The following is a 26527-nucleotide window of genomic DNA, read 5'->3' as shown; positions in this document are numbered from 1 at the left end:
GTTGCTGGAAAAATGTAAATTGGCACAGCCATTATGGAAAGCAATTGGGAAGCTCCTCAAAAAATTAAAAATAGAACTTCCATATGATCCAGTAATCCCCCAACTGGGTATACACCTAAAAGAACTAAGTCACCATTTCAAAGAGACATCCACACTCCTGTATTCATTTCAGCACTAGTCACAATAGCCAAGATACAGCATCAACCTAGTGGATAAAGAAAGTGTGGTATACGGGGCCAGGTGCGGTGGCTCATGCTTGTAATCCCAGCACTTTGGGAGGCTGAGGCAGGCAGATTACCCGAGGTTAGGAGTTTGAGACCAGCCTGCCCAACATAGTGAAACCCTGTCTGTACTAAAAATACAAAACTTAGTCAAGCATGGTGGCACACGCCTGTAATCTCAGCTACTCGGGAGGCCGAGGCCAGAGAATCACTTGAACCCAGGAGGCAGAAGTTGCAGTGAGCTGAGATCGCACCACTGCACTCCAGCATGGGAGCCACAGTGAGACTCCTTTTCAAAAAGAAAAAAAAAGAAAAAGAAAATGTGGTCTATGTATACAATTACTATACAGTCTTAAGAAGGAAGGACATCCTGTCATTTGTAATGGCATGAAAGAAACTGGAGGACATTGTTAAGTGAGATATCCAGGCACACAAAGACAAAGACCACATGATCTCACAGTGAAATCGAAAACAGTCAAACTCACAGAAGCAGAGAGGAGGAGGATGGTTGCCGGGCGCTATGGGGGAGAGGGGAATGGGAGGTGACGGTCATGGGTACAAAGTTTCAGTTTTGCAGGATGAGTAAGTTCTGGTAAGCTACTACAAAGCATGGACCAGCTTAGAAGCTGGGCTTAGAATACTAACAGAATGTCCCTTGAGAGGCAGCAAGAAAACTCAAGGGACATTCTGTTAGTATTCTATCAATGTTAATTCCTTACTTTGATAATTATACTGTGATTACAGAAGTAAATGTTCTTGTTCTTAGGAAAGACATACAAAAGCATTTAGGCGTGAAGGGATTTGATGATGCAACTTCCAAGTGGTTCAGAAAAAAAAATCTGGGCCCAGCTACCTACAAGAGAATGAATGAGCTGGGCGCCATGGCTCATGCCTGTAATCCCAGCTCTTTGGGAGGCCGAGGCAGGCGGATCACAAGGTCAGGAGTTTGAGACCAGCCTGACCAACATGGTGAAACCCCATCTCTACTAAAAACACAAAAATGAGCCAGGTGTGGAGGCGCGTGCCAGTAATCCCAGCTACTCAGGAGGCTGAGGCAGAAGAGTCACTTGATCCCGGGAGGTGGAGCTTGCAGTGAGCCGAGACCACACCACTGCACTCCAGCCTGGGCAACAGAGTGAGACTCTGCCTCAAAAAAAAAAAAGAGAATGAATGAACCTGACCTGGCCCTTGGGATGCCTGCCACAGCGGGGAGAGGGGGAGGGTGCTGGCATCTTCTGGCTCACTCCTATACACTCTATTCAACCCTAAAGGGATGCAGGTGCCTGGATAATTTGGACACCACTGACACCAAGCCCACCATCAGTGCAGGTCCTGATACTGAAGCCCCTGAGCGTGGTGAATGACAGGACCTTCCCTCCTTCCGTTCTCCAGCTCTCCCTCCCTCCCTGCCAATGTGGGTAGTGCGACAGGGAGCTGAGGCAGTCACCTGACCAAGCTGAAGGAAACCAACCCCCCCTAAAGTTAAGGTAAATCTTGGCAGATTTACGCTAAGGCCTAGGCAATTTTTTATGAAGGAGGCAAAGGTGATTCGAATCAGTTTGCTTAATTATTTTTGTAAAAGAATAGTATATTTTAGATTTTTACAGAATGAGTTCTGAATTATGAATGCTTTCAAAAAATCTATTTTGAAACAATTATACACTTACAGAAAAGTTACAAGAACACACTTCACCCGCATAATCCCCCCCAAGTTCTCCAGTGGCTAACATTCCACCTCCTGGGCTTTCTGTCTCTCTGGGGCTGGAGTCTCCAGTGGCTAACATTCCACCTCCTGGGCTTTCTGTCTCTCTGGGGCTGGAGTCTCCAGTGGCTAATATTCCACCTCCTGGGCTTTCTGTCTCTCTGGGGCTGGAGTCTCCAGTGGCTAACATTCCACCTCCTGGGCTTTCTGTCTCTCTGGGGCTGGAGTCTCCAGTGGCTAACATTCCACCTCCTGGGCTTTCTGTCTCTCTGGGGCTGGAGTCTCCAGTGGCTAACATTCCACCTCCTGGGCTTTCTGTCTCTCTGGGGCTGGAGAGAATGAATCTTTCTTCCTAAATCATAGAGCTCAGAAGCCTTCTTGAAAAGGTAAAGAAAAGGTATAGACCTCAGTATACCACCAAAGCTTTTTTTTTTTTTTTTTTTGAGATGGAGGCTTGTTCTTTTGCCCAGGCTGGAGTGCAGTGACGCAATCTCAAATCACTGCAACCTCCCCGTGCTGGGTTCAAGCAATTCTCCTGCCTCAGCCTCCCCAGTAGCTGGGTTTACAGGCGACTGCCACTATGCCTGGCTAATTTTTGTATTTTTAGTAGAGACAGGGTTTTCGCCATGTTGGCCAGGCTGGTCCCGAACTCCTGACCTCAGATGATCCGCCTCGGCCTCCCCAAGTGCTGGGATGACAGGCGTGAGCTACCATGCCCGGCCAAGCTGGTCTTTCAAAATAAACATTCACTGTTACTCTAAACAAAATATAAAAAATACATTTTATTTACACATTTCAATACTTTAAAGTTTGTTCCTTACACCTCTAAAAATGAGATTCCCTAAGACAGCTGTTTAGTCATTCTATACATTAGCAGTTCTCAACCTGCACTGCAAAGTTCACAAGTTCATACATAACACTGAGCATTAAGCATCCTGCAGTATTTTAAGTGTATTTTCAGTTGCACTGTAATACATTTCAAAAACACCCCTATATATTTAAAAGCAATTCTGAATTCATAGCTTTTAGTCAAGATGTACTTATTTACTATTCAAACTAAATTATAATTACTATCTAACAGCCCATATATATTGGTTTTTTTGTTTGTTTTTTGAGAGAGTTTCACTCTTGTTACCCAGGCTGGAGTGCAGTGAGCAGAGATCTCACTGCAACCTCCGCCTCCCAGGTTTAAGTGATTCTCTTGCCTCAGCCTCCCGAGTGGCTGGGATTACAGTTGCCTGCCACCATGCCCAGCTAATTTTTATATTTTTAGTAGAGATGGGGTTTTGCCATGTTGGCCAGGCTGGTCTCGAACTCCTGATCTCAAGTGATCTGCCCGCCTGAACCTCCCAAAGTGCTGGGATTACAGGCGCGAGCCACCGTGCCCGGCCCCACATGTTGTTAAAATGTACAGATTTGCAATCTGCCATATACTAAATGCAAACCGTAGCTGATAATAATGAAATCAGGCGGTGCCACTGTCGTGACAGTTTTTCCCAATCCTAGCGGCTGCACCCATAATTAATTCCTACTCACATCACTTACGTTAGTGCTACTCAGATGCGGGCCATTCACAGGCGGCCAGGGATCCTCTTGGTCTGTGAGGTCGGGGGCTTGCATCAGAAAGCAAGTCAACCATGGCGTAAAGCACAATTTAGTTCAACTGACATTTTTTTCTTCATAGTAAGACCTTCTTGAGGAAGGAAGCAGTGTGTTGATTTTTCCTTAGCTCAAGCTCTTTATTTCACTATCAAGCTACACGTCCAGTAGAACTGATCTGTTATATCCCAATCACCACCCAGCAAAGACACTCTTGTTAAAAAGCTCCTTAACAAAGGGAAGATTTTCACTTAATTCACTCTTCTCTTAGTACCTGTCACCTTATTTGTCCTCTAAATTCAGAACCCGCCAGAAGACACAGGGTTTGGATCTGGCCTGATGTTGCTGAATGCAGGGTTAGGAAGTCTGTAGGGATGACACAGTCTCTGGGCTGCTTCGAGTTACTTTCTGTATTCAGCTGTTCATGTTGCTTGCACATGCTTCAAAGCTTAAACCATTAGTTTAGGGATATGCACAGACACTGATGGCTTCACATCACGATTTCCAAACACAAACTGCTACAGGGCATGCATAAATAAAATTTGAGGCCAGGCACGGAGGCTCACACCTATAATCCCTGTGTTTGGGAGGCCAAGGCAAGAGGATCACTTGAGGCCAGGAGTTCAAGCCCAGCATGTATAACACAGGGAGATCTTGTCTCTACTGCTTGTGGTCCTAGCTATCCGTGAGGCTGAGGCAAAAGGATTGCTTCAGGCCAGGAATTTGCTACAGTAACTATGATCATGCCACTGCACTCCGGCCTGGGACAGAGTGAGCCTGTCTCTCTCTTAAAAAATACATACACAATATCTGAAAGTGCCACAAAGGGGGTGTTTTGCACAGGAGTGACATCACAGCACCTGTGCCCATCTGCCCAACAGGACCACTCTGAAGAGGACAGTGCTGCTGGACAGATGAGTTTATACAACTTCTCAATGTCGATTCTGTATTCACATCTTAGTGACTTTTTTCAACAATCAAAGGTAAAATGTAAATTGAGTCTGCAGCATTTGAGAAAGAAAAGCAAAACTGAAGCGCTGGGATAACAATAAACATTTGGGTATCTGCAATACGTGCTGGTATCTAGGGACGTTTCTGCTTCCTCCCGGCATCAGTTTTCCATACTTAGTGAGTGGGGTGTGTTTGTTTCTCTCACTGGATAAATGTTAATTCTTTGCAGGCAATAACTATATTTTCTTCATGCTTACATCCCCAAATCCTTACAAGCAAGTAGCACCTATTAACAGTCAAATGACTACTGTTTGGTGACCTCAGAGTTGCTTGAGAACATTTACAATTTGGAATTGGTGAGATGAATACCCTTCAACTGTGTGGGAATGTCACATGAATGATGAAAAGCACCTGTCTGCACTATAGTCTACATAAGGCCATATCCACAGGGCTTATGTCGACTGACTTTGCCAAAGTTCAACTGCATCCCAAATACTTAAAACAATATCAAGAATCACATTTAAGCTGGGCGCAGTGGCTCATGCCTATAATCCCAGCACTTTGGGAGGCCGAGGTGGGTGGATCACCTGAGGTCAGGAGTTCAAGACCAGCCTGGCCAACATGGTGAAACCTCATCTCTACTAAAATACAAAAACTAGCCAGGCGTGGTGGCACACGCCTGTAGCCCCACCTATTAGGGAGGCTGAGGCAGGAGAATTGCTTGAACCTGGGAGACGGAGGGTGCAGTGAGTCAAGATTACACCACACTGCACTCCAGCCTGGGTGACAGAGCAAGACTCCGTCTTAAAAGAAGAATCACATTTAACTGATGGTTTTTGAACTTTTAACCAATTATTTTAAAAAGGTAAAAACCTCATCAAGTTCTTCATAACTGCACCCTCTAGTGGCCTATTTTATCTATTAATTTTTTTTTTGACAGTCTCACTGTCCAGCCCCGGCTGGAGTACAGTGGTACGATCTTGGCTCACTGCAGCCTCTACCCTCCAGGATTCAAGCAATTCTTGTGCCTCAGCCACCTCAGTAACTGTATCACCAGCATGTCCCATCATGCCTGGCTAATTTTTGTATTTTTAGTAGAGACAGGGTTTTGCCCAGGCTGGTTTCAAATTCCTGGCCTCAAGTGATCCACCCGCCGTGGCCTCGCGAAGTGCTGGGATTACAGGCGTGAGCCATCACGCTTGGCCATACCTATTAAACAATTTTAAGACAATCACACACACCAGCCTCACTGCTTAGAGAACCCTGTCCAGTGTGCCTGAACCCCCTTTTCCCTCCCTCCTTCTCCTCTCACCCCCAAGATATAGTTATTTGAAAACGGCTTGAAATATGAACAATAAAACCTTAGATCAAAAAATTATCTCAAAATATAATACAATAATAGACAATGATATAGTTCTACCAAACGTTCACACGCAGGCAACAGAATAAAGCTTTGGGTTTACAAAGGACATTACAGTCGAAGGGCCACCTGCCTTCCTTCTTTCCCTGACTACATTCTCAGGGAAGCTTTTCCGTGCAGACACTTTGTCACAAGGTCAGCCTTCTCTCGCAGCACGTTGGCTTCGCCGGCGCTTCTGTGGGCCTGTGCGTTCTTTAGCAAGAAGTGGCTGATGAAAAGCTTCAAACCCTCACGTAACATCCCCAGCTTTGGGTTGTCAGATACTCTGGAAAGGAATCGTATAAACACATGTCAGGGCTGGGCTGGCCTCTCCTAGATCTCCATCCTGGGTATCTCGAATAGTGAGACATAACCAGTTTCTTTTAAAAACAGAATTCTCAATTAAGAACTTCTTAACATATTTTATTATTACCAATCATTGTTAGTTTGCTAGTAGACAAATTTCTATTCCCCAGATCTAATGCATACTAGCTTAAAAACAAAACTGAAAAGATTAAGCTACACATGTAGTACAACCTTGTGTTTCTAAATTAACACAAGTGAAAACAACCTCTTTATTTCTCTTCCATGTCTCATCAGAAAGGGTAGGGCACATACCTTGTGAAAATTAAACTGAGGTCTTCAATTTCTGTTTCCATTAATAGGATACTTAATACTTTTCGTAAAAAGTGGACTCTGGGTTTGTCCAATTCACTGAATTCAACTACCTAATGGTCAGGACATAAAGAAAAATAAAGTTACACTGATTTAGCCAACTTTTTCAATGATTTGTAAATATAGTTAATTAGAGTAAAAATTAATCTCCCCCACTCCCCCACTCTACCACTGATTTAAGAAGCTATTTCCAGAGCTAAGAAATGAACACCTGTTGGCAAGCATGTGGGCCTTGGGAATCCCTATACACTGCTGGCAGAGGTGTGGCCGGCCACAATCACCGTTGAGAACAACTCAGCAGTGTAAGTGGAATTCCCAGGGCATACACCTTATGAATCAGAAATTCAGTATCTAGAACTGAACCATAAATTACCTCCATTCCCAAAAGTACCCATCCCCTAATTAAAACTATATATATATAAAATTTACTTTTAGAAGACTAATCCATATATCTCTCTCTCCTAGAAAACTATCAAAAAATCAGAAATAACTTAAACACGGATCAGTAGGATAAATAAGTATGTAAACTGAGGCATACGTATACAGTAGGATGCTACCCAGAACAGACTCACAGGCGCCAGCGTGGACCCACTTCAACCTTAGCTGAATGTCAGCGAGCTCGAGGAGGGGACTAAATGCATGGTGACGGGAAGGATACCCACAGGGAGGTCCACAGCCAAACACCATCACAGGCGCTTGCAGACCCAGGGACACAGCGAGACCACAAAGCATGGCCGAAACACAGAGATACTGGGAATGAGAGCAGCCCGGGGGGGCGGGGTGGGGCATCTCTAAAGCTCTACGGCAAAGGATGCACTCCTGCCACGCCTCTCCCTCTCATCCGCGGTAGTATCCATGCTGTTCCACGATGAGCACGATGCCTGAGTGAGCAAAAGGCAAGGCAGGGGGGCGGAGGGGGAGCAATGCCTCCGCCATGATCTAAGTTATTTCAGTTGTCAGGATTTGGTGTAAGGCTCGGTGCCCTCATTTTCAGTACAGTGGCCAAACTTGGACACTTGGACACAGCAAGGGACGTAGGGTGCACTGGAGTGGGCATGCTGAGGAACTACACAGGACACACAGAAACACACGGGAAGCTGAGGCTGCAGCTGTCTTGTGGGTCCAGGCCACTGCAGTCAACGCCCCTCAACTCTCTCTGCTTTTCATTTCCCATTGCCCCCCAGGCGCTCCAAATTTTTTAGGCTATTCAGAGTCTGTTGTTCCTACCATCCAAGCCTTACTGGCGCACATCAAACCCCAACTTATAAGATGCCTAGGTTTCAGCCGGGCACAGTGGCTGACGCCTATAATATTAGCTCTTTGGGAGGCTGAGGAAGGCAGATCACAAGGTCAGGAGTTCCAGACCAGCCTGGCCAACACAGTGAAATCCCGTCTCTACTAAAAATACAAAAATTAGCTGGGTGTGGTGATGGGCGCCTGTAGTCCCAGCTACTTGAGAGGCTGAGGCAGAAGAATCGCTTGAATCCGGGAGGCGGAGGTTGCAGTGAGCTGAGATCGTACCACTGCACTCCAGCCTGGGTGACAGAGCAACACTCCATCTTGGGGAAAAAGAAAAAAGATGTCCATGTTTCATGGTTCACTGCAAAGTCCCAAAACACAGCAAGGCAGGAGAAAGCCTACAGTTTTAAAACAACTCACATCGAAGCGAGCAAACTCACCTCACCTCTAAGGACACCAGGCCCTACTTCGTCCAGTCTTCTCCTCACTAACAGTGACTAGTTGAGGATTTTATAATTAGGACCAGCAAATTAACCTCAAACCCCAAAACAGATTCACTCAGCTTAGCAAAAGAACTGCAGCGGTGCCTTCATTTACCAGGTCAATCTGTAGCGCCTGTTAATCTGGCCATTTTCTATGCGGGCTAGGATAACGCAGGCACTTTCCAGATGAATCAGAATCGAAGAAAACACGCTGGTACAATAGGACCTGAGGTACACAATTACACTCCCATTTCCATTGCTTTCAATATTTTTTTTTTTTTTTTTTTTTGAGACTGAGTCTCCCTCTGTCACCCAGGCTGGAGTGCAGTGGTGCAATCTCGGCTCACTGCACCCTCTGCCTCAGCCTCCGGAGTAGCTGGGATTACAGGCACATAACACCACGCCCAGCTAATTTTTTTGTATTTTTAGTAGAGACGGGGTTTCACCATCTTGGCCAGGCTGGTCTGAACTCCTGACCTCGTGATCCACCTGCCTCGGCCTCCCAAAGTGCTGGGATTACAGGCATGAGCCACCGCGCCCGGCCTGCTTTCAATATTTTCACATGTTACACGAACCTTTAAGATGGAAAGGGAAAGAGATTTTGTCTTCAACAAGTGAGCCACCAGATGAACCAAATTAGAGAAATTCGTAGCTGGCAAGTTTTCCAAGTCCCGAAATTTGTCCCATATGCTGAACTGGAAAGTCATCTAGTATCATAGTTAAAAGGAGAAAAAAGGTAAATGGCCACAAATTATTATAATACATCACTAAGAACATAACCTAAAGGTATTTTCTTATTATCTTATTTTAATATTCTAAACATCAAGACTTTTAGTGGTGGCCTTATTGTCCTTTCCTATGGAGCATAGTCCCAAACAGCTTCATAAGAATCTCTTTCTGGTGCAGTTTTCCCCCCAAATCAGCAGATACCAACAGAACATTCTAAGGAAAAGGCCACAGCAAGTGACCTCAGAAGAGACTGGCGCACTGTGAACTGGCGAGGTGCTCCTGCTGGCCTGGCCACATACTGCCTGCAACTGTGGCAGGAGCAGGCGAAATGAGGACATGCTGGACCTTTGACATTCCCCTCTAGCCCTCCCACTTCCGCTCCCAGTGAACGTGGCCTGGCAGCTAGCATGGACCACGTGACTGGGATATCAGGGGCCTCCTGACGTGAGGAACTCCTTTGCAGGTGGGTTGAACCAGGAAGCATGTGTAGAAAAAACAGTAGAGCAGATGTAACTGGTGCCTCCGCACTAAGCTACCTGAAATCTCCTTTCATATTCACAGAATTTGCTAGCCAGGAAAGCATAGAAGGGATTGTAGGTTTTCTCTTGAAGGCAGCAATCCATGAGAACGTGAACGATTTCTCTCTCCTGCTGATCCTTAAGTCCAAGCCTAGAAAACAGAGAACAGTAATGACTGGAACATCGCTCGACCTCTGAAGTTTAATGGCTGATACCTTTCAGGGGAACTCCTTCCCGCCTGGAAAGGTCTGGTGAGAGGCGAGCCAGGTGAAGGAGGTGGACGCAGCGGCAGACACCAGCCACGGGCCCAGCCCTGTCACAACCTCTCTGGTCCTCAGCTTATCCTACAATGTGACAAAATGTCAGAGGAGACAAGACCATCTAGGGTCCCCTGCCAGCTGCAAAAGTCGACAGCTGTGCCCGGCTGACAATAAACGGCCTCAATCGTGTGTGCCCTCAAGAGCTGGTTCCTGCTACGGCAATGACTTCACATTTTCTTTCTTTCTTTCTTTCTTTTTTTTGAGACAGTCTTGCTCTGTCACCCGGGCTGGAGTGCAAGTGGCATGACCTTGGCTCACGACAACCTCCACCTCTCAGGTTCAAGCGATTCTTGTGCCTCAGCCTCCCGAGTAGCTAGGATTACAGATGCCACCACCACCCTCAGCTAATTTTTGTATTTTTAGTAGAGATGGGGTTTTGCCATGTTGGCCAGGCTGCTCTTGAACTCCTGACCTCAGGTGATCCACCCACCTTGGCCTCCCAAAGTACTGGGATTACAGACATGAGCCAGGGCGCCCGCCATCGTTTGTAAAACTTGAGTTAGAGCTCACACACAGTAAAACCTATCCTTTGCAGTGTAGAATCTTGTGAGTGTGGATAAGCCCATATAGTCATGTCACCACCGGCACTGCCGAAACAGAACTCTCCATCGCACGTGAGAACCTGGGGCCGTGAGCCCCCCTTGCCATAGGCCACTGCTAATCTGCCGTGAGAACCTGGGGCCATGAGCCCCCCTTGCCGTGGGTCACCGCTAATCTGCTTCTGTCCCTCTAGTTCTGCCTCTGCCTCTGTCACACAGATTCGAGGCAGGGTGGCATCCTGCGCTGGCAGAATACACTCGAGAGTCACCGTGCTGTTGGGCCCTTGGGAGTTTGCCCCTCGTGATGCTAAGTAGTAAGTATCCCTTAGATGGCATCTCATGGTTTATCCTTTCCCCAACTGAGAGGCATGTGGGTTGCTTCCAGTTTCTGGTGAGATCCGAATACAGCTGAGGCTGCCGCCCCTGCACAGAGGCAGACACTCTGTACCTTAGGAGAGAAGCACCGACTCCACTGCAAACGGCACAGCCCCACGGATAGCACTCACGTGAAGGCGGTGCAGGCAGCCCAAAGAACCAACTGAGTTTTGGCTGCATTTATTATCAATTCATGTTGATTAAAAGCTCAGATTTATAACTCATGATTTTGATGAATAACAGTGGGAAAAACTGTTTAATAAACGTAGTTTGAAAGGCCAAAAATTTCAAAACATGAAGTCCACCAGACGAGAAATAAAAGAAGTCCTTCTGAGTACAAAGGATAAGCCAGACCTGCTGACTAGAGAATAAGAGCTCTCCTCAAAAGAGCCCTCTTAGAGACAAAGGGTAACTAGCGAGACGGGACGTATTCAGCAAAACAGCAAGGCCACAGAGAGGCAGAGGAAGCTCAGGACTTCCACTTCAACCAGGCACCCCAGTTTAGAAAATAAAACCCTAATTATCAGAATCCTAAAACGAATCATGTTCTCCCTCTATTTCATCCTAGTTTGAAGCAAATAAAAGAATATGCATTAACATTACATTGTTTAGAAGTATCTCATAAAACTACACAGGTACATTTAAATTTTTTTTTAACGAGATGGGGTCTCAGTACGTTGCCCAGGCTGGTCTTGAACTCCTGGGCTAAAGTGATCCTCCTGTCTCAGCCTTCGAAGTAGCTGGGATTACAGGATCTTTAAAATCTTATTACAACTAATTATAGAAACTATACCAGGAAGTTTTAAATGAAGAATCAGAATAGCTTTATTATGAAGATTTATATTTTTAAGCAATTCATGACAATCAACAGCCACTGACAAAGTTATCTGGTACTTTCAGTCAAAACTCCTCAATCTCCAGCCTGAGCAACACGGCAAGACCCTGTCTCAAAAAAACCCCAAAACCCCCAATCTTTATATATCATTAAATGTTCTAATGAGGAACTACTAGAGGCAAATAATCTTTATATATCATTAAATGTTCTAATGAGGAACTACTAGAGGCAAATTAATAGGAACAAGATGACTAACCCAGGGATGCACGAATCCAACAGCGTGAGCGGACGGTCACAATAGCCCCGTCCTCCCTAAGCAGCATCAGACTCAGTCACCCAAAACTCAAAAAGCAAATCAACTTATTTTACAGCATCTCATTAATAGGTCAAAATGTGTACACAAATGCTTACTTCAGCAGCTTTTCAAAAGCATCCAAAAAATCTTCACTTGTCATTATTGTGCAGAATATGTTTCTCCGGATGTCCGTGTTCATCCTCTGCTTCCGGGCGAGTTCTAGGATCTTTGAGCTGACCTGGAAGCACGATGAATGGACAAGTCATACACATGTCTCCATGGAAACTGCTTCCTGAGAGACACCATACTGTACTTCAGTGTCACTGAATCCAACTGTGAGGTCCATGTGGGCAGATGAGCATCAGCACCAAGTTCACTCTCGGGCAACGCCCCTCTGTGCAAGGGGGACACACAGTGAAGCCACAGCCGCTGGGGAAGAAAACACTCATGGGGGAGGCTTCTCCGTCGCGGTTCAACCTCAGGGCAAGTGACGATGAATAAAGCAGAGAGCCAGTCACTGGCAGAGCCTGGGGAACCGTGACCACCACAAGTGACACAGAATCTGGGACAGGGAAGGACACGAGGGGGTAACGAGGGAAGTCTGGGTGAAAAATGGACTTGAATTTCCACAATGTGAAATCCATGGCCTGTGGCCTAGAATGCACAGCCCAGGCAGGGCAGCACGAGGGGTCTCAGCAATGGGCTCCTGCCCTGTGAGCGTTCAGGTCCTCATGTACTCCCCTGCCCCATGTCATTCAACTTTCAGATCTTTTAAAGTCCAGTAAAAAGATACAACAGAAACAGAATAATTATATCACAATGTAATATTAATAGCAATTTCTATAAGGCCTCCAAATAAACCTTGTGCATTTCAGTGACCATTCAAGAACAGTAAGAGAGCTGCTCCAGGTAAAGCTGTGCCCACACACCACACAGGGGGGGTGGCACTGCCTGGCAGCCTTGAGCATGGGCGTCCCTACCGTCCCCGCAAGCTGCTTCTGCAGGTGTGTGTGGTGACTGTTGTCGATCATCGGGGCCCCACTCCAGGCAGACCCCACAATCCACCAGCGACCCGTCTGCTCCGCATTCAAGATGCTGTCCCAGGAGACGCGAAGCTGAGTCTCAGAACCCGAGCCAGCGCTGCGGACCTGATTAAGAGAGAAGAGCTAATGAAATGCTTTTAACTGGTTCATATTCTGTACTTCCATCCCTGGTGGCTTTGTTTTTGACCATGACATTTCTGGTGCATGAATACTGGAATACTGGATAATTCACTGGCAACTGGGATGATTAACCTGTTTGGAAAAATGCCAAAACTAGCAGTAAACTCAGTGTTTTGTGTTTGAGAGTCCAGCACCCCAAACGCGTCGTTTGGAAAGCTGCCCCAACAGGCGGAAGTGACAGAGCTGCGTCAGGCTCAGTGGCAGGGCAGCACCCGCCTGGCAGAGCCTGGGTCAAGGACGATTTGGACTTGAGATGACAGCGGCTGAAAGACTCACTCCGGCAGGGAGTTGCTCGGTCTCCATCCTGGCTGCATGTCAGAGACGGTCCAAGGACCCACGTCATCCAATTTCCTTGGTCCAGGTGGGGACCCGGCCTTCTCTTAAAGCATCGGATGACCTAATGATGCAGCCCAAGTTCAGCACCCGGGGCGAGGCAAAGAGGACGCTCGCCCAACATGGGCTTCCCCACGCACGGACACTCTGCACGAGCGCGCCCACACCACTGGGAGAGCCCCCGAGGAAAACCGAGCAGCCTTCACTCTGCCTCTGAGCACGCTCTCACTCACCAGACACCGCCCCGACTTGCAGGTCTGACTATTTCTTGATTTTCACAACAGGCTCATGACATGGAAGCTCTGAGCAAAGCAGAACTGAAAGTTCCTTGACTTACCAAAGTTCTCTGCAGTTTCCTCAGCTTCTCCACAGGCTCGGGGTCATAGCCTGGAATTTTGCGCATGTCATTGTTCTTCAGGGCCAACATCGTCTCTAGCATAAACCGAATCTTCAAGAAAAATGGAAAAATGGAAAGTCCATCATTTCAAACAGTCTAAACAGCCCATTCAAATTGGCAAGAAATCGACCACACCTGATGCACATAGCCGCCGCTGCTACGATACAAAGTCAATCAACCACACCTGATGCACACAGCCGCCACTGCCACGATACAAAGTCAATCAACCACACCTGATGCACACAGCCGCCACTGCCACGATACAAAGTCAATCAACCACACCTGATGCACATAGCCGCCGCTGCCACGATACAAAGTCAATCAACCACACCTGATGCACACAGCCGCCGCTGCCACGATACAAAGTCAATCGACCACACCTGATGCGCATGGCCGCCACTGCCACGATACAAAGTCAATCGACCACACCTGATGCACATAGCCGCCCCTGCCACAATACAAAGTCAGGACGGCCATTAGGTAGAGACGGTCTAAACTAGTCTCAGCCGCTTACTCAGGGCTACATAATACCTCAAAACAGAAATGTGTCCCCCAACATCAAGTGGGAACCCAAACTCCCCAGAGATCTCACTTTTCCCTTCTGCTCGCCACACACCTCGCCCTTCCGCACCGTCCACACCTCCTCGGCCGCCCTGGCCCCTACTGCACTCCTGCTCCCACCCTGGCCTCCAGTGACCTGCTCTGGACATCTTCTCTCCTACCACTGGCTTTGTAACTTTTTAAACTTTAAAACTGGAAATAATGTCATACTTACAGAAAAGTTGCAAGAACAGCACAAAGAATTCCCACATACCCTCTGAGATGTCCCCAAATGTCAACTTCTTATTGATACAGGATTCATACACCATAAAACTCACTCATGTAAGGTATATAATTAGGTGGCTTTTAGTACATTCTGTGCAACTATCACAATCAATTTCAGACTTTCTCATCACCCCAGAAGAGAAACTCCAAGCCCATTAACAACCATTTCCCCATTTCCCCAACTCCCTAGCCAGCACCCCAGCTCTAGGTGGCCACTAATGTACTTTCTGGCTCTTCTCCATTTTAAACCACCATTTAACCCGCTGCTCCCATTCCCTTCTCCAGCCCCCTCCTCTTCAGACTGGTTTCTCCGGTGACCAGGATAAGCCAGTAAGGACCGCTGTCACAATTCAGCCCAAAAAGCAAATCCCTTCCTCCTCTTGCTGGTCCTCAGCATCCCACACGGGCGTGAATTCTTCCTGGGGACACTAGGGGTCCCCGGCTCCTGGGACCATCCTCATTTCCTTCTCACCTGCCAGCTCTCCCTCCTCCCTGCAGCTAAACATCAGTGCTCCTTAACCTGAAGGTCCTCTTCACTGCCCCCTGCCAGGCAAGTCCACCCACGTCCATGGCTTCCAGGACCCCCTCTACGAGAGCAGACCCGAATCCCTCCAGCCCACTTCGTTCACAGCTAACCCAGTCTCCCCAAAATGGAGGTGCCTGTCCTTCTAAATCCTCACCTCCTCCTGCACGGTCCCCTGTGCCCCGGACAGGTGACCCCGAGCCCTCCTTCCCTTCACCCCAATCCACATGAGGTCTAGTCACTTCTGACGCCCATGTCCACACCTGCTGCCACGATCCCTACATTTGCCACCACCTACTCCCCAGCTCCTGCAAAACTCCTCTTGACTCCGACCACCTCGTGCCTCTTTCTATCTTGGAGTCAAAGTGACCATCAGAAGGAAAACTTCAACCTGTCATTCAGCTGCTGGGACCCTTCTGAGGCCCCCAGGATAAACCCTCAATTCCCTGCAATAATTAACAAGGGTCCAGAGACCTGGACTCTGCCTTTTTCTCTTGTGACAGCCCCTCCAGACTCTTACACTAACCCTTTTCGGGTTCTTCCCCAAAGGGTTTCTCAGGAACACGGTTCCACCCATCTCATCATCTGAACAGCACACAAGGTGGGAGCTGTGATCAGTTCCTGTCTTACAGAGGGGGAAACTGAGGCTAAGAAGACCCAGGTTATGCTGCTGTCAGGTGGCACAGCCTGAAGTCCAACCCAGGCTTACCCTAGAGCCCCAGGTCCTGTGGCCTCCTTGGTTAAATATGTTTTGCATAAATGAACGTTACATAAATCAATTTTTAAATTCACAAAATATTTTCTGAGTTCTTAGTAAAGGAATAAGGTCCATTCATATATTCAAGCCAGAAAACGGGACGAGACAGAAGAAACAGAAATCACTAGGAAAGGAAGAGTGTAATATTTACCCCAGATACTGATTTCTAGGTTCTGGCCAGTTTGTGGGCTTTAGGGACTTAGGAAGCAGATCAAGTGTCGTACGCGTACCCTGGTCTGGTCCTGAAACTCGCTGCCTGCCCTGCTGGCTCTAGTCTGGGCTTCAGTGATCAGTTCCTTAAGTGATAAAGCATCATCTTTTCTCAATGAAAAACCCACGTTTTTCAGCATTAACAAGATCAGTTCAATATCTTTTTCGGTGAAAGTTCCAATCAGTTTTTTCAAAATGTCGAAGATGAGGAGAGACTGAACCACGTGGAAGTTGTATAAATGGGCGAGGATGGTGAACAGGTTGTCACACTCTTTCCCTTCACTTCCATGTTTATAGACGGCATCGAACTTCCTCACCACCGCCTCCAGAAAGTGGGCACCAACCTGAAAGAACAGAACGGAAAAAAGATGATTACGTTATTCCTAGAAACCTTCCTTTCTCCTTCAACACACAGAACTGGCACTTTCTAAATTAACAAAGTGTCCACAAGGCAGGGCATTCCAACAAGGCATCCCTCAGCAACCCAGAGCAGCCAGCCAGAGCACCCCAGCCTGGATGCAAGGGCACCTTCCTCTTGTTAATATCAACAACAAACGGGCATTGTTTGGCCAGCAGCCGTTCTGACTCCTTGGGAAAAATAAAACTGTTAAAAATGATGTTAAAAATACATCTACATCTCTAAAAATGTTCCACCACTGGCCGGGTGCGGTGGTTCACGCCCGTAATCCCAGCAATTTGGGAGGCGGAGGTGGGTGGATCACGAGGTCAGGAGATCGAGACCATCCTGGCTAACACGGTGAAACCCTGTCTCTACTAAAAATGAAAAAAAAAAAAAAAAAAAAAAATTAGCAGGGCGTGGTGGCACATGCCTGTAATCCCAGTTACTCGATAGGCTGAGGCAAGAGAATCGCTTGAACCCAGGAGGCGGAGGTTGCAGTGAGCTCAGATCGCACCACTGCACTCCAGCCTGGGTGACAGAGCAAGACTCTCTGTCCAAAACAAACAAAAAAAAAGTTCCACTACCTAACAATACTCATTTCTTAAAAGATTTTTTGCAGATTTTTACCCAAAATTAATTTCTTACAAGGAAGCAATACAAGTGATTTCTAAAATAGAAAAACACAACACATTCTGAATATCAGAGGTTGCCAAATAGACAGGTACTTAATAACCTCTGGAAGGGCCCCAGGTGCCACAGAGGAGAGCCCTACTTTCCCAGGGCTGAGTCTCTGGCACTAAGTTAGCCTGTGAATATACTCACTTGGCTCAGCCAGTGGTCTGAGGGGCATTGGGCCCTGAGGGGGACCAGCAGGTAAACCAGACACTGCCCTGAGGGGCGGAACTGGGGCCAGGAACTGCCAGGCCTGGTGGAGCTAAGCAAGGCCTAAGTGTTTTCCTTGTGCTGTTCTGGTACATTCTATCCCGAATTCCATAACTGTGGACTGAAGGATGAGAAGACCAGAAAGTGGGTCTATGTGGTCTTCAGCAAGTTCCTGGACCCCTGTTTCTTCAGTGTATAAAACAGAGATAATAAAACTTGAAGGCAGAAACAGTAGTTTTCAATCTTGCCGGCAACACTATCGTGTCATCATTTTCTCTCAAATCTCAACTTAAGCTAGGACTGGAGGGAAAAGGTGGAAGCAGGGACATGGTGGTGACACAGAGTGGCCCCCACAGCCCAGCCAGGAGATGATGGCCTAAACAACGCAGCTGCGCTGGACCAGGGATGAAGGGCTGGGCACCACAGTGACACATGGCAGTGCATGACACTGGCTGTAAAAGTTGAAGGGTCTGTACTCCCAGGTTTTCGGTCTGGGTAACCAGGAACTACGTAAGGGACAGCAACCTAGCGGATCCGGACAAAACCAGCTCAGCGGTTATTAAGCTTCAACAGGAGTCATCCACACAGGACTGGATGGAGATGTAAGGGTGTCAGTGAAAATCGCAGGCAAGGCTGAGATCCACCAGACAGGCTTGAGTGTAATGGGGAAGTACACAGACATCACTGCTAGACTGCAAAAACATCAATGCTAGAAGAATCCAGAGAAAGGCAACAGACTGGCAGAAGGCCACAGTGACTTACTGGAGGCTAGCTCTGACGGACTGGATATACACTTCAGTTCGTAAAGACCTGAGAAAACTGTAGTTTCCAATTTAAGCCCCTTCAATGAAGATAAATTGGAAGACACATTCTATTATGGCTACTAGGTTATATTCAAATATAATTTTTAAAAGTAAATTAGAATTCTGCAGACATCAATAAAAATTCAGGCATAAAATATATTCAAGTATGTTGTGGCTGTGGATACCTTTCAACACTGTCTTCTTGGCCTTTAACGCCTTTGCTTTGGCTTCGGCTTTAGGAAGGACAGGAGCTTCTTTCTTCGTTTTCTGCGCCATCTTCAAGTATGTTTTCTTTTTTTTGAGACGGAGTCTCGCTCTGTCACCCAGGCTGGAGTGCAGTGGTGCCATCTCGGCTCACTGTAAGCTCCGCCTCCCAGGTTCACGCCATTCTCCTGCCTCAGCCTCCCGAGTAGCTGGGACTACAGGCGCCCGCCACCATGCCCGGCTAATTTTTTGCATTTTTAGTAGAGATGGGGTTTCACCATGTTAGCCAGGATGGTCTCGATCTCCCGACCTCATGATCCATCCTCCTCGGCCTCCCAAAGTGCTGGGATTACGGGCGTGAGCCACTGTGCCCGGCCGTATGTTTTCAATTATGTAAATTACATCAAAATTTCTCAAAATTCTAAATCTGAAGTTCCATTTAACATCTTCAAATTAAATATAACAGCATAACATTTAAGAATATAAGTAAAATTCATGTTGGTAAAGTTATTCAAGCACATCCTGTACGTTAATTCCGACGTGGAAATTTTAACACGAATATACATAGACTGGGTTTTTGAGTTTTAAAGGACTTACAGAAGCAGTTCAGCAGCTGACACCAACGTCTTTAACACAGAATGTTTTTTTCAGTACAGCACTGAAGGCAGCTGAATGGAGCCAACGCCCTGAAAGCTCATCACATGCTGGCAAAGTTTCCGTGGATGTCATTAACTAAAGTACCGTAATGACTTCCGCTCAGAACAAGTCATTTCACTGTCCTTCATGCAATTAGCAAAGGTTTAAATGAAAGTAGGCCCAATAATCTCATGTTTTCCAATCAAGTAAATTCCTGATGTGCTGTGGGTGGTCAGGGTCTATTGCTTTTCCTGTAACTCACTGATATACTTCCTGCACTAAGATCATTCTGATGATTAAGTCAGCTGAAGCACACCAGTGTCCTCTAGGAGGACAGGGAGGCACCAAGAAGTCACAGAATGGCCCTGATTATGGTAATCACAGGGCCCAGGAATGGCACCCAGTGATTCCGTCACTTTGTAATGACAAGAAAACGGACTCCCATGTTCTCATACATGAAAATGAGGAAAGCTCTTAGAAATAAAAAATAAACAACAAAAGATGGTTCCCAAAGCAGCTGGTGCAGACTTTTTTTTTTTTTTTTTGAGATGGAGTCTCACTCTGTCACCCAGGCTGGAGTGCAGTGGTATGATCTCAGCTCACCGCAAGCTCTGCCCCCCGGGTTCACGCCATTCTCCTGCCTCAGCCTCCCGAGTAGCTGGGACTATAGGCTCTCCCCACCACACCCAGCTAATTTTTTTTTGTGTTTTTAGTAGAGACGGGGTTTCACCGTGTTAGCCAGGATGGTCTCAATCTCCTGACCTCGTGATCCGTCCGTCTCGGTCTCCCAGTGTTGGGATTACAGGCATGAGCCACCGCGCCCGGCCCCAGCTGGTGCAGATTTTCGTATCTGAGATGACCCATGTAGCTGAGAAGAGTCCTGCACTCAGACGCTCAGCCTGTGCCCCTCTCTCCTGCCCTCAGCTTCCTAATGCCCCACACGCCTTTCAAAAAGCTGCCACCATGCGACTACTGCTAGACGTGGAAAAATGTGGATCAGAAAATTATCCAGCAATAGCAAAGAACTTTGCAGTGGCAGGGAAAGCCAGCCAAACAAGGAGCAGAACTTCAACGCAAAAATCTCCTTCTGCACGTAAATAATGAGCCTTCAATGAGCGCTTACTGTGGGCCAGCTCTTTCCTATGCCTATTACATTAACTAACTCACTGACCTTAATGACTGGACACAGGAAGACTCGGAGGCACAAGCTCATCTAAGTGACACAGACCGTGCTGGCACAGCACGTTCTGTGCTCAGGCAGCGTCTCCACCCACCCCACACCACCTTCAGCACAGAAGCCCCAGTGACAAGAAGGCTAATTCATTTTGGCAAATCTGTGCATCTTAGAGCAAGCTTTGGAGAACCCCACTTAGTAAGACTCTAGATAACTGGTACGATTATAATTGAGAGAAAATAATATAAAAATGAAGTGAATGTGACTAGCATTGCAGTAGAAAGCATGCTTGTCGAGGAGCCCAGAAAACAAGTTCTGTGTACTTTTAACAAGACGTGATCTCGGGAATTTCACATAGCGCTTCAGCGGCTTTGCCTGCTGCACTGCAAAGCAGGCTTCAGTAAATGTCTGTCCTGATCTCACCGGGACACTTTGGGATCAAAGATGAAAAGGAGACAAAAGTATATAAACGTACACCAGGAAATTAGACTTTTAGGGATGCTGTGCTGCAACGGCCTATTCTTTGGAGTACAGCTGTCAGAAAGCAAAAAACGAAGAACCACCATCAAAAGAGACTGTATCATTTAAAGGTCCAAATGGGTTAAACACTGCATTTGCAGGTAAATACTGTATCGTGGGAAAACTAAGCCTCACCGACCCAACCATCCATTCGTTCACCTACCTCAAAACCAACTCCTTTAACTGGACTGACTTCCTTCAACACACCTGAAATCAGCTCCCTTGGGGGACTGCAATATTGACTGGGAGGGTTATGACTTTCCCGTATTCAATTAAGACAGAACAGGCCCAGAAGAGGGCAGTGACTGTGGAACCTGGGCCATCACCACAGAGCCTCCCTGACTTTAACCACCAGGGTCATGGAGCAAGAAGAACACGAAAGAGATGTGGGGGTGGGATGGACATTTACTTAGCACCTGTCAGGTGCCAATTCAATCCCGACAAAAGCCCACGTCACTGATGAGAAAGGGCCACAACACAGAAAGGGCACCAGGCCTCCCTGAACATGTCCAGGTAGCTCCACGCCCCAGTGCTCTCACATCTCCCATCAATACCAACACCTCAGTAGTGAGACCACACCAACCATTATCTTCCAAACATCTGCAATAAATCAGTGTTAAGGGAGACGTGCAAAGGAAATGAAGGCGCATCTGAGACGTCAGTCCAGAAAAAAATTAACATAAAAGACATGCTAGGCTGGACAGAACAGGGCTGGGCGTGGCAGCTCCCACCTGCAATCCCAGCACTTTGGGAGGCCAAGGCAGGAGGATCACTGGAGCCCAGGAATTCGACACCAGTCTGGGCAACAGAGTGAGACTCCACTTCTACCCCGGCCAAAAAAATTAGCCAGGCGTGGTGGTGTGCACCTGCAGTCCCAGCTACTCTGGAGGATAAGTGGGAGGATCACCTGAGCCTGCAGCTGTGATCGTGCCACGGCACTCCAGCCTGGACGACAGACTGAGACCCTGTCTCAAAAAAAAAAAAAAAAAAAAAAGAACGGATAGAACAAAAAAGCAAAGTTAAGCAAAATCAAGTACTTCCTGAATGCTCTTTACAATTACATGACATAGACAATGTAGTATTTATTCAGAACAAAAAGGAATTAACACAAGAACCACCCACAGCACATAATGATGCACTTATCAAGCCTATCATTAAAATAATCGCCATGAGACACTGGAGACAGCCTGGACAAAGGTACAACTGTACCTCGATTCCAACGGTGTGGTGAAGGACGCCGACTAAGAGAACATGCTCCATCATCAGTCTGCTGGGCATGGCTGAGGCGGTGACGCAGGCACCCATGAGGGCGGAGGTCAGGGTGTCATTCATGTCCTTCCTGCTGTGGGCCATGTACAGCTCCTCCAGCTGCCCACTGATGGAAGCCATGTTGGGTTCACTCAACCTGCAGAGAATTGTAAAGACAGGGAGCAACAATGTTTCCCATCAGGAATTTTCAGTTCGATTTTAAAAAATTAAAAAGTTATCCATACCAACAATATATTCTATTTTTGTGTCTACTTTTGACCCCTTAACTATTCTTATATTGACCCAATAACCCAGCATATATTATTCATAACCACATAATATTCTGGAATCCCAAAATAATGTAATTGCTGTCTTCACAAGATGAAATGTGGCCACACGGAGGCATACCCTGGATTAAGTCTACAGAAACATACGTGAGGATACTCCCCTGAATATCCTGACCTGATATCCCCATAGGCAGGGTCCAGACTTAGGATGTGCTGTTAGAAAAAATGCTAACTTTTTATTTCTTAGGTGGCATAGAAATCCTTAGTTCCTAACACTAGAAAAGGCTGCTCTGTTTGAACGGCTAGCAGGGGAGACCACATACACATGTACGTGGAAGGGTATTCATTGTGCAGCTGAGCTAACACAGAACTCAACATTAAAACAGAGGTTTACAGGAAATTCCCAGGATAATAGGAAACAAAAAGCAATACAAGGGGGTGGGTGAGGCCACAGAGGGGCAGCAGGAGAGAGATGGTGGTGAGTTTTATCTTGATTGCCGTGGTGGTAACTCAAATCTTCATGTGATAAAACTACACAGACCTGCCTGGGTGCGGTGACTCACGCCTATAATCCCAGCACTTTGGGAGGCTGGGGCAGGTGGATCACCTGAGGTCGGGAGTTTGAGACCAGACTGACAAACATGGAGAAACCCCATCTCTACTAAAAATACAAAACTGCTGGCGTGGTGGTGCATACCTGTAATCCCAGCTACTTGGGAGGCTGAGGCAAGAAAATCGCTTGAACCCGCGAGGTGGAGGTTGCAGTGAGCCAAGGTCGCGCCACTGCACTCCACCCAGTGCAACAAGAGCAAAAACTCCATCTCAAAAAAAAATCACACACATACACCCTCAAAACCAAAGAGCTGATGGGCACGCGTAACTGACAAAGCCCCACCAGTATGGTTTCCAATCAGTTTTTAAAAGTTCTGTTCTTAAAGTGGGTAACAACAAAATGCAGACATGAGCAATGAGTAAGGGGGATGGAAGACCAGGTGAACGTGTTCCTGCAGAGGGGACACGGCCAGTCCTTCCAACACTGTCCTTAGACGCACAAAGAACCTCTGCCCTGTTCCTTCCTGCTTCTCAGAATAACCATGTAGGCATTGGGGCTGCTCTCAAACCCTGCAGGTATTCAAAGCATCCAACAGTTGGGTATCCTCTCCTTCTCCAGGTATGGGTCTGGGTGCATCAAGACAAGAACAGAAAGGATCCAACTGACTGTCCCCATCACTTCTATTTGAATTGCTGGGATAACTCCTACATTTTTAGAAAACAGACAACCTCTTTAAGTGATACAGTGTAACAATACTGCAAGGTCACCTGTTAAGTAAACCTTTTACGTGTTTCTTCAGCCTTTCTAGTTCTTCCTTTTTCTTGAAGTCCACTGTCTCCTCAGCTCGCCTCACATGAGGTGGGATGTACTTTTCACCACTTTCACAAAGACTCCGCTTGAAAAGAGAAATAAATTACAAAAAATTTACACTGACCAAATCCTGTTTTTTTTCTTTGCCATATGTGCATTTAAATATTAAATTCCCAAGAACTGGCGGAAGCTGCTACTGATCATTGCTGCCTAAATACATCAGATTTATTGAGTGCTTAGTATAAGGGTAAACATTCCACTCATCAGACTGTGCATGTCATTATTTCCATTAATACTATTCATAATACACTTCATCATCTCTTTTTCCCCTGCGCAGTTCTTCAGACCTAGCTGTGCACCTCTGGTATCTGCTCAACTCCAGCAGAGCCCTATCTACTGCGCTTTTGCTCGGCCTTAATTTACTGCAGGCACAGTAGCATACAAACACCTAAATTAAACATACCACTAATTTTGGAGGACAAGTGTCCTAAAAATAATTTCAAACTTGTTTAAAAGTAGCATCTAAGTTTATATAATAAAAGTCAAAACCGGCTGGACGCTGTGGCTCACATCTGTAATCCCAGCACTTTGGAAGGCTGAGGCGGGCGGATCACGAGGTCAGGAGATCCAGATCATCCTGGCTAACACGGTGAAACCCCTTCTCTACTAAAAATACAAAAAATTAGCCGGGCATGGTGGTGGGCGCCTGTAGTCCCAGCTACTTGGGAAGCTGAGGCAGGAGAATGGTGTGAACCCCGGAGGCGGAGCTTGCAGTGAGCCGAGATTGGGCCACTGCACTCCAGCCTAGGAGACAGTGCCAGACTCAGTCTCAAAAAAAAAAAAAAAAATCAAAACCAGCTCACTATTTCCTAAATTATCAAGGGGGGTGGTGGTGTTTGCAAATCATTAAGGACACAAACATTTGTAAGGCATGATCCCCACTGCTAGAGAGTTTAAACCTGGTTCAACAAAGAATATGTGTATACATAGAAGCTGAATATTTATATACATAGAACTAGTGCGATGTGGGGAGAAGGAAATGCAGGCAATTCCATACAGCTGCCTCCAACCATGAGCTACATGCAAAAGAACGCTGAGATAAAATATGCAAGAGGACAGCCCATGAAAGCCTTGATTGCTACATCCTGGATTCTGAACTTTTCTTTTCTTTGAAACAGTCAGGCTCTGTTGCCCAGGCTGCAGTGCAGTGGCGCGATCTCGGCTCACTGTAACCTCTGCCCCCCTGGTTTAAGCCTCAGCCTCCCAAGTAGCTGGGATTACAGGCGCCTGCCACCACGCCCGGCTATTTTTTGTATTTTTAGTAGAGACGGGGTTTCACCACGTTAGTCAGGCTGGTCTCAAACACCTGACCTCAAATGATCCACCCGCCTCAGCCTCCCAAAGTGCTGGGATTGCAGGCGTGAACTTTATCTTTAATTCAATGTTGGACTTTATCCAGGGGAGTGCTGTAAATTAGTTTTGGGTTTTAGAAAATTCACTCTAGAAGTCGGGCACGGGGCAGATGTCCTCGGATACTTGAAACAGGCCTGAACAGATGGGGTGGGGCTAACAGGTTTAGACCTGGGCCGGTAAACACAGAATGAAGATGCGGCACTGTGGAGACAGCCCTGAAGTCCCCGGGATAAAAATGTCTATATTGTTTTTCCCCTCAACTTTACATTATGAAAATTTTAAAACATGAAAGACCGAATAGAGTAACGTACCCGATTTACTCACATTCAGCTGAAAACATTATCAAGACACCAAGTCTGTGTCATTTCTGTCTCACGCCCTCCTCCCCGCCCCGTTATTTTGAAGGAAATCCCAGAGGGCCTAGAAAGTGTTCACACGATACCTGATCCGTTATGTCACCGTCCTCCGAGGAATTTTCACTCTTTTCTTCATCTTCTGCAAAACGGACTCTCTTCTCCCTCCTTTTCTCCTGCGTTCCCTTTTCCTTTTCTTCCCCCTGTTCCTGTTCTGTATCCTCGTCGTCGTCCTCGCTCTGCGCTTCTGCTTCCTGCGCCTTTTTTTCCTTTTCTACGTCTTCCTCCTCCTCTTCACTTTCGTCCTGGGAGTCACTCTCTAAGTCACTTTCGGGGAGTGTCTGTCCGGCATCTTCTTCCTCCTCCTCCTCCTCTTCACCACTGCTGTCGTACAAGCCGGTATTTTTCCCAGACTCCAGGGCTCCCAGAATATAGTCGAGCCCGTCGCGTGCAAAGCTCAGCGGCACCGAGCTGCTGCCGTCCTTCTTTTTGCGCTTGTTCAAGCCGAGGCAGCGCTCCAGCTTTCGGATCTCTCGGTCCTCCTCCTCGTTGGCCGCTAGAAGCGCCCGTTTTCGGGCAGCGGCTGTGGCGGCTGCAGAGGGTCTAGTCTTTGCGGTGGGGGCCGTGGCCTTGGCCTTGACCCGGGACGGCCGTGGCTCCTTGGGAAGCGAGGGGTCCCGACGAGGGGCTGGGCGGGCGCGCTCCTCCGTGTCCCGCCGGGGACCGCTCGCTTCTTCGGCTCCGCTTCGGCCTCCCGGGCCGGGACCCTCGTCGGGGCCCGCCGTCCTCTGCAGCCGGCGTGCTTTCCGAAGGTGCCGCTTCTCCTTCCTCAGTTCCTTGCGACTTTTTCTCCCTCCCGGGCGGAAGCGCACCGGGTCGCCGCGCCCCCCGCAACCCTCGGGAGCCTCGCCCTCCGAAGTCGCGTGCACGAACTCCTTCACCGCTAGTTTGAGTCTCTTCAGGGCCTTCTCCCCACCGCCGCCTGGACCTCGGCGCGGCCCGCGCCCCACTTTGCGCTTCATGCGGACCACGCGTCCACGGGAGCCGCCCGGGCCGGCCTCTCCGGTGCTCCTGGATGCCGCCATTTTTCGAGACGCG

General features: G+C 47.4%; 1 protein-coding gene across 1 annotated transcript; it reads right to left on the bottom strand.

The window, feature by feature from the left end:
* On the bottom strand, positions 1-26527 carry NOM1 (nucleolar protein with MIF4G domain 1). Its single transcript, XM_007983615.3, has 11 exons — positions 25519-26527; positions 23621-23748; positions 21975-22170; positions 16168-16491; positions 13773-13883; positions 12860-13027; positions 11996-12117; positions 9534-9666; positions 8844-8975; positions 6491-6600; positions 1-6158 (listed from the first exon to the last, which is right to left on the bottom strand). Exons 1-11 carry the CDS (start codon positions 26512-26514, stop codon positions 5984-5986), a joined length of 2595 nt encoding a protein of 864 aa, XP_007981806.2. The 5' UTR covers positions 26515-26527; the 3' UTR covers positions 1-5983.

The sequence above is a fragment of the Chlorocebus sabaeus genome, chromosome 21 (genome assembly GCF_047675955.1).
Source record: "Chlorocebus sabaeus isolate Y175 chromosome 21, mChlSab1.0.hap1, whole genome shotgun sequence".
NCBI classification, from domain to species: Eukaryota; Metazoa; Chordata; class Mammalia; order Primates; family Cercopithecidae; genus Chlorocebus; species Chlorocebus sabaeus.
This window is presented reverse-complemented; position numbering and strand designations above follow the sequence as displayed.

Bases quoted from the DNA above. Each gene is read 5' to 3' on its own strand.
- NOM1 (XM_007983615.3), bottom strand. From the start codon at position 26,514: ATGGCGGCATCCAGGAGCACCGGAGAGGCCGGCCCGGGCGGCTCCCGT. The intron at 16,492-21,974 runs GTACAGTTGTAC...CTGTTCTTTCAG, and splicing joins ACCACACCGTTGGAATCGAG to GTTGGTGCCCACTTTCTGGA. The intron at 9,667-11,995 runs GTAAGCATTTGT...TCTGTTTTCTAG, and splicing joins GCTTTTGAAAAGCTGCTGAA to GCTTGGACTTAAGGATCAGC.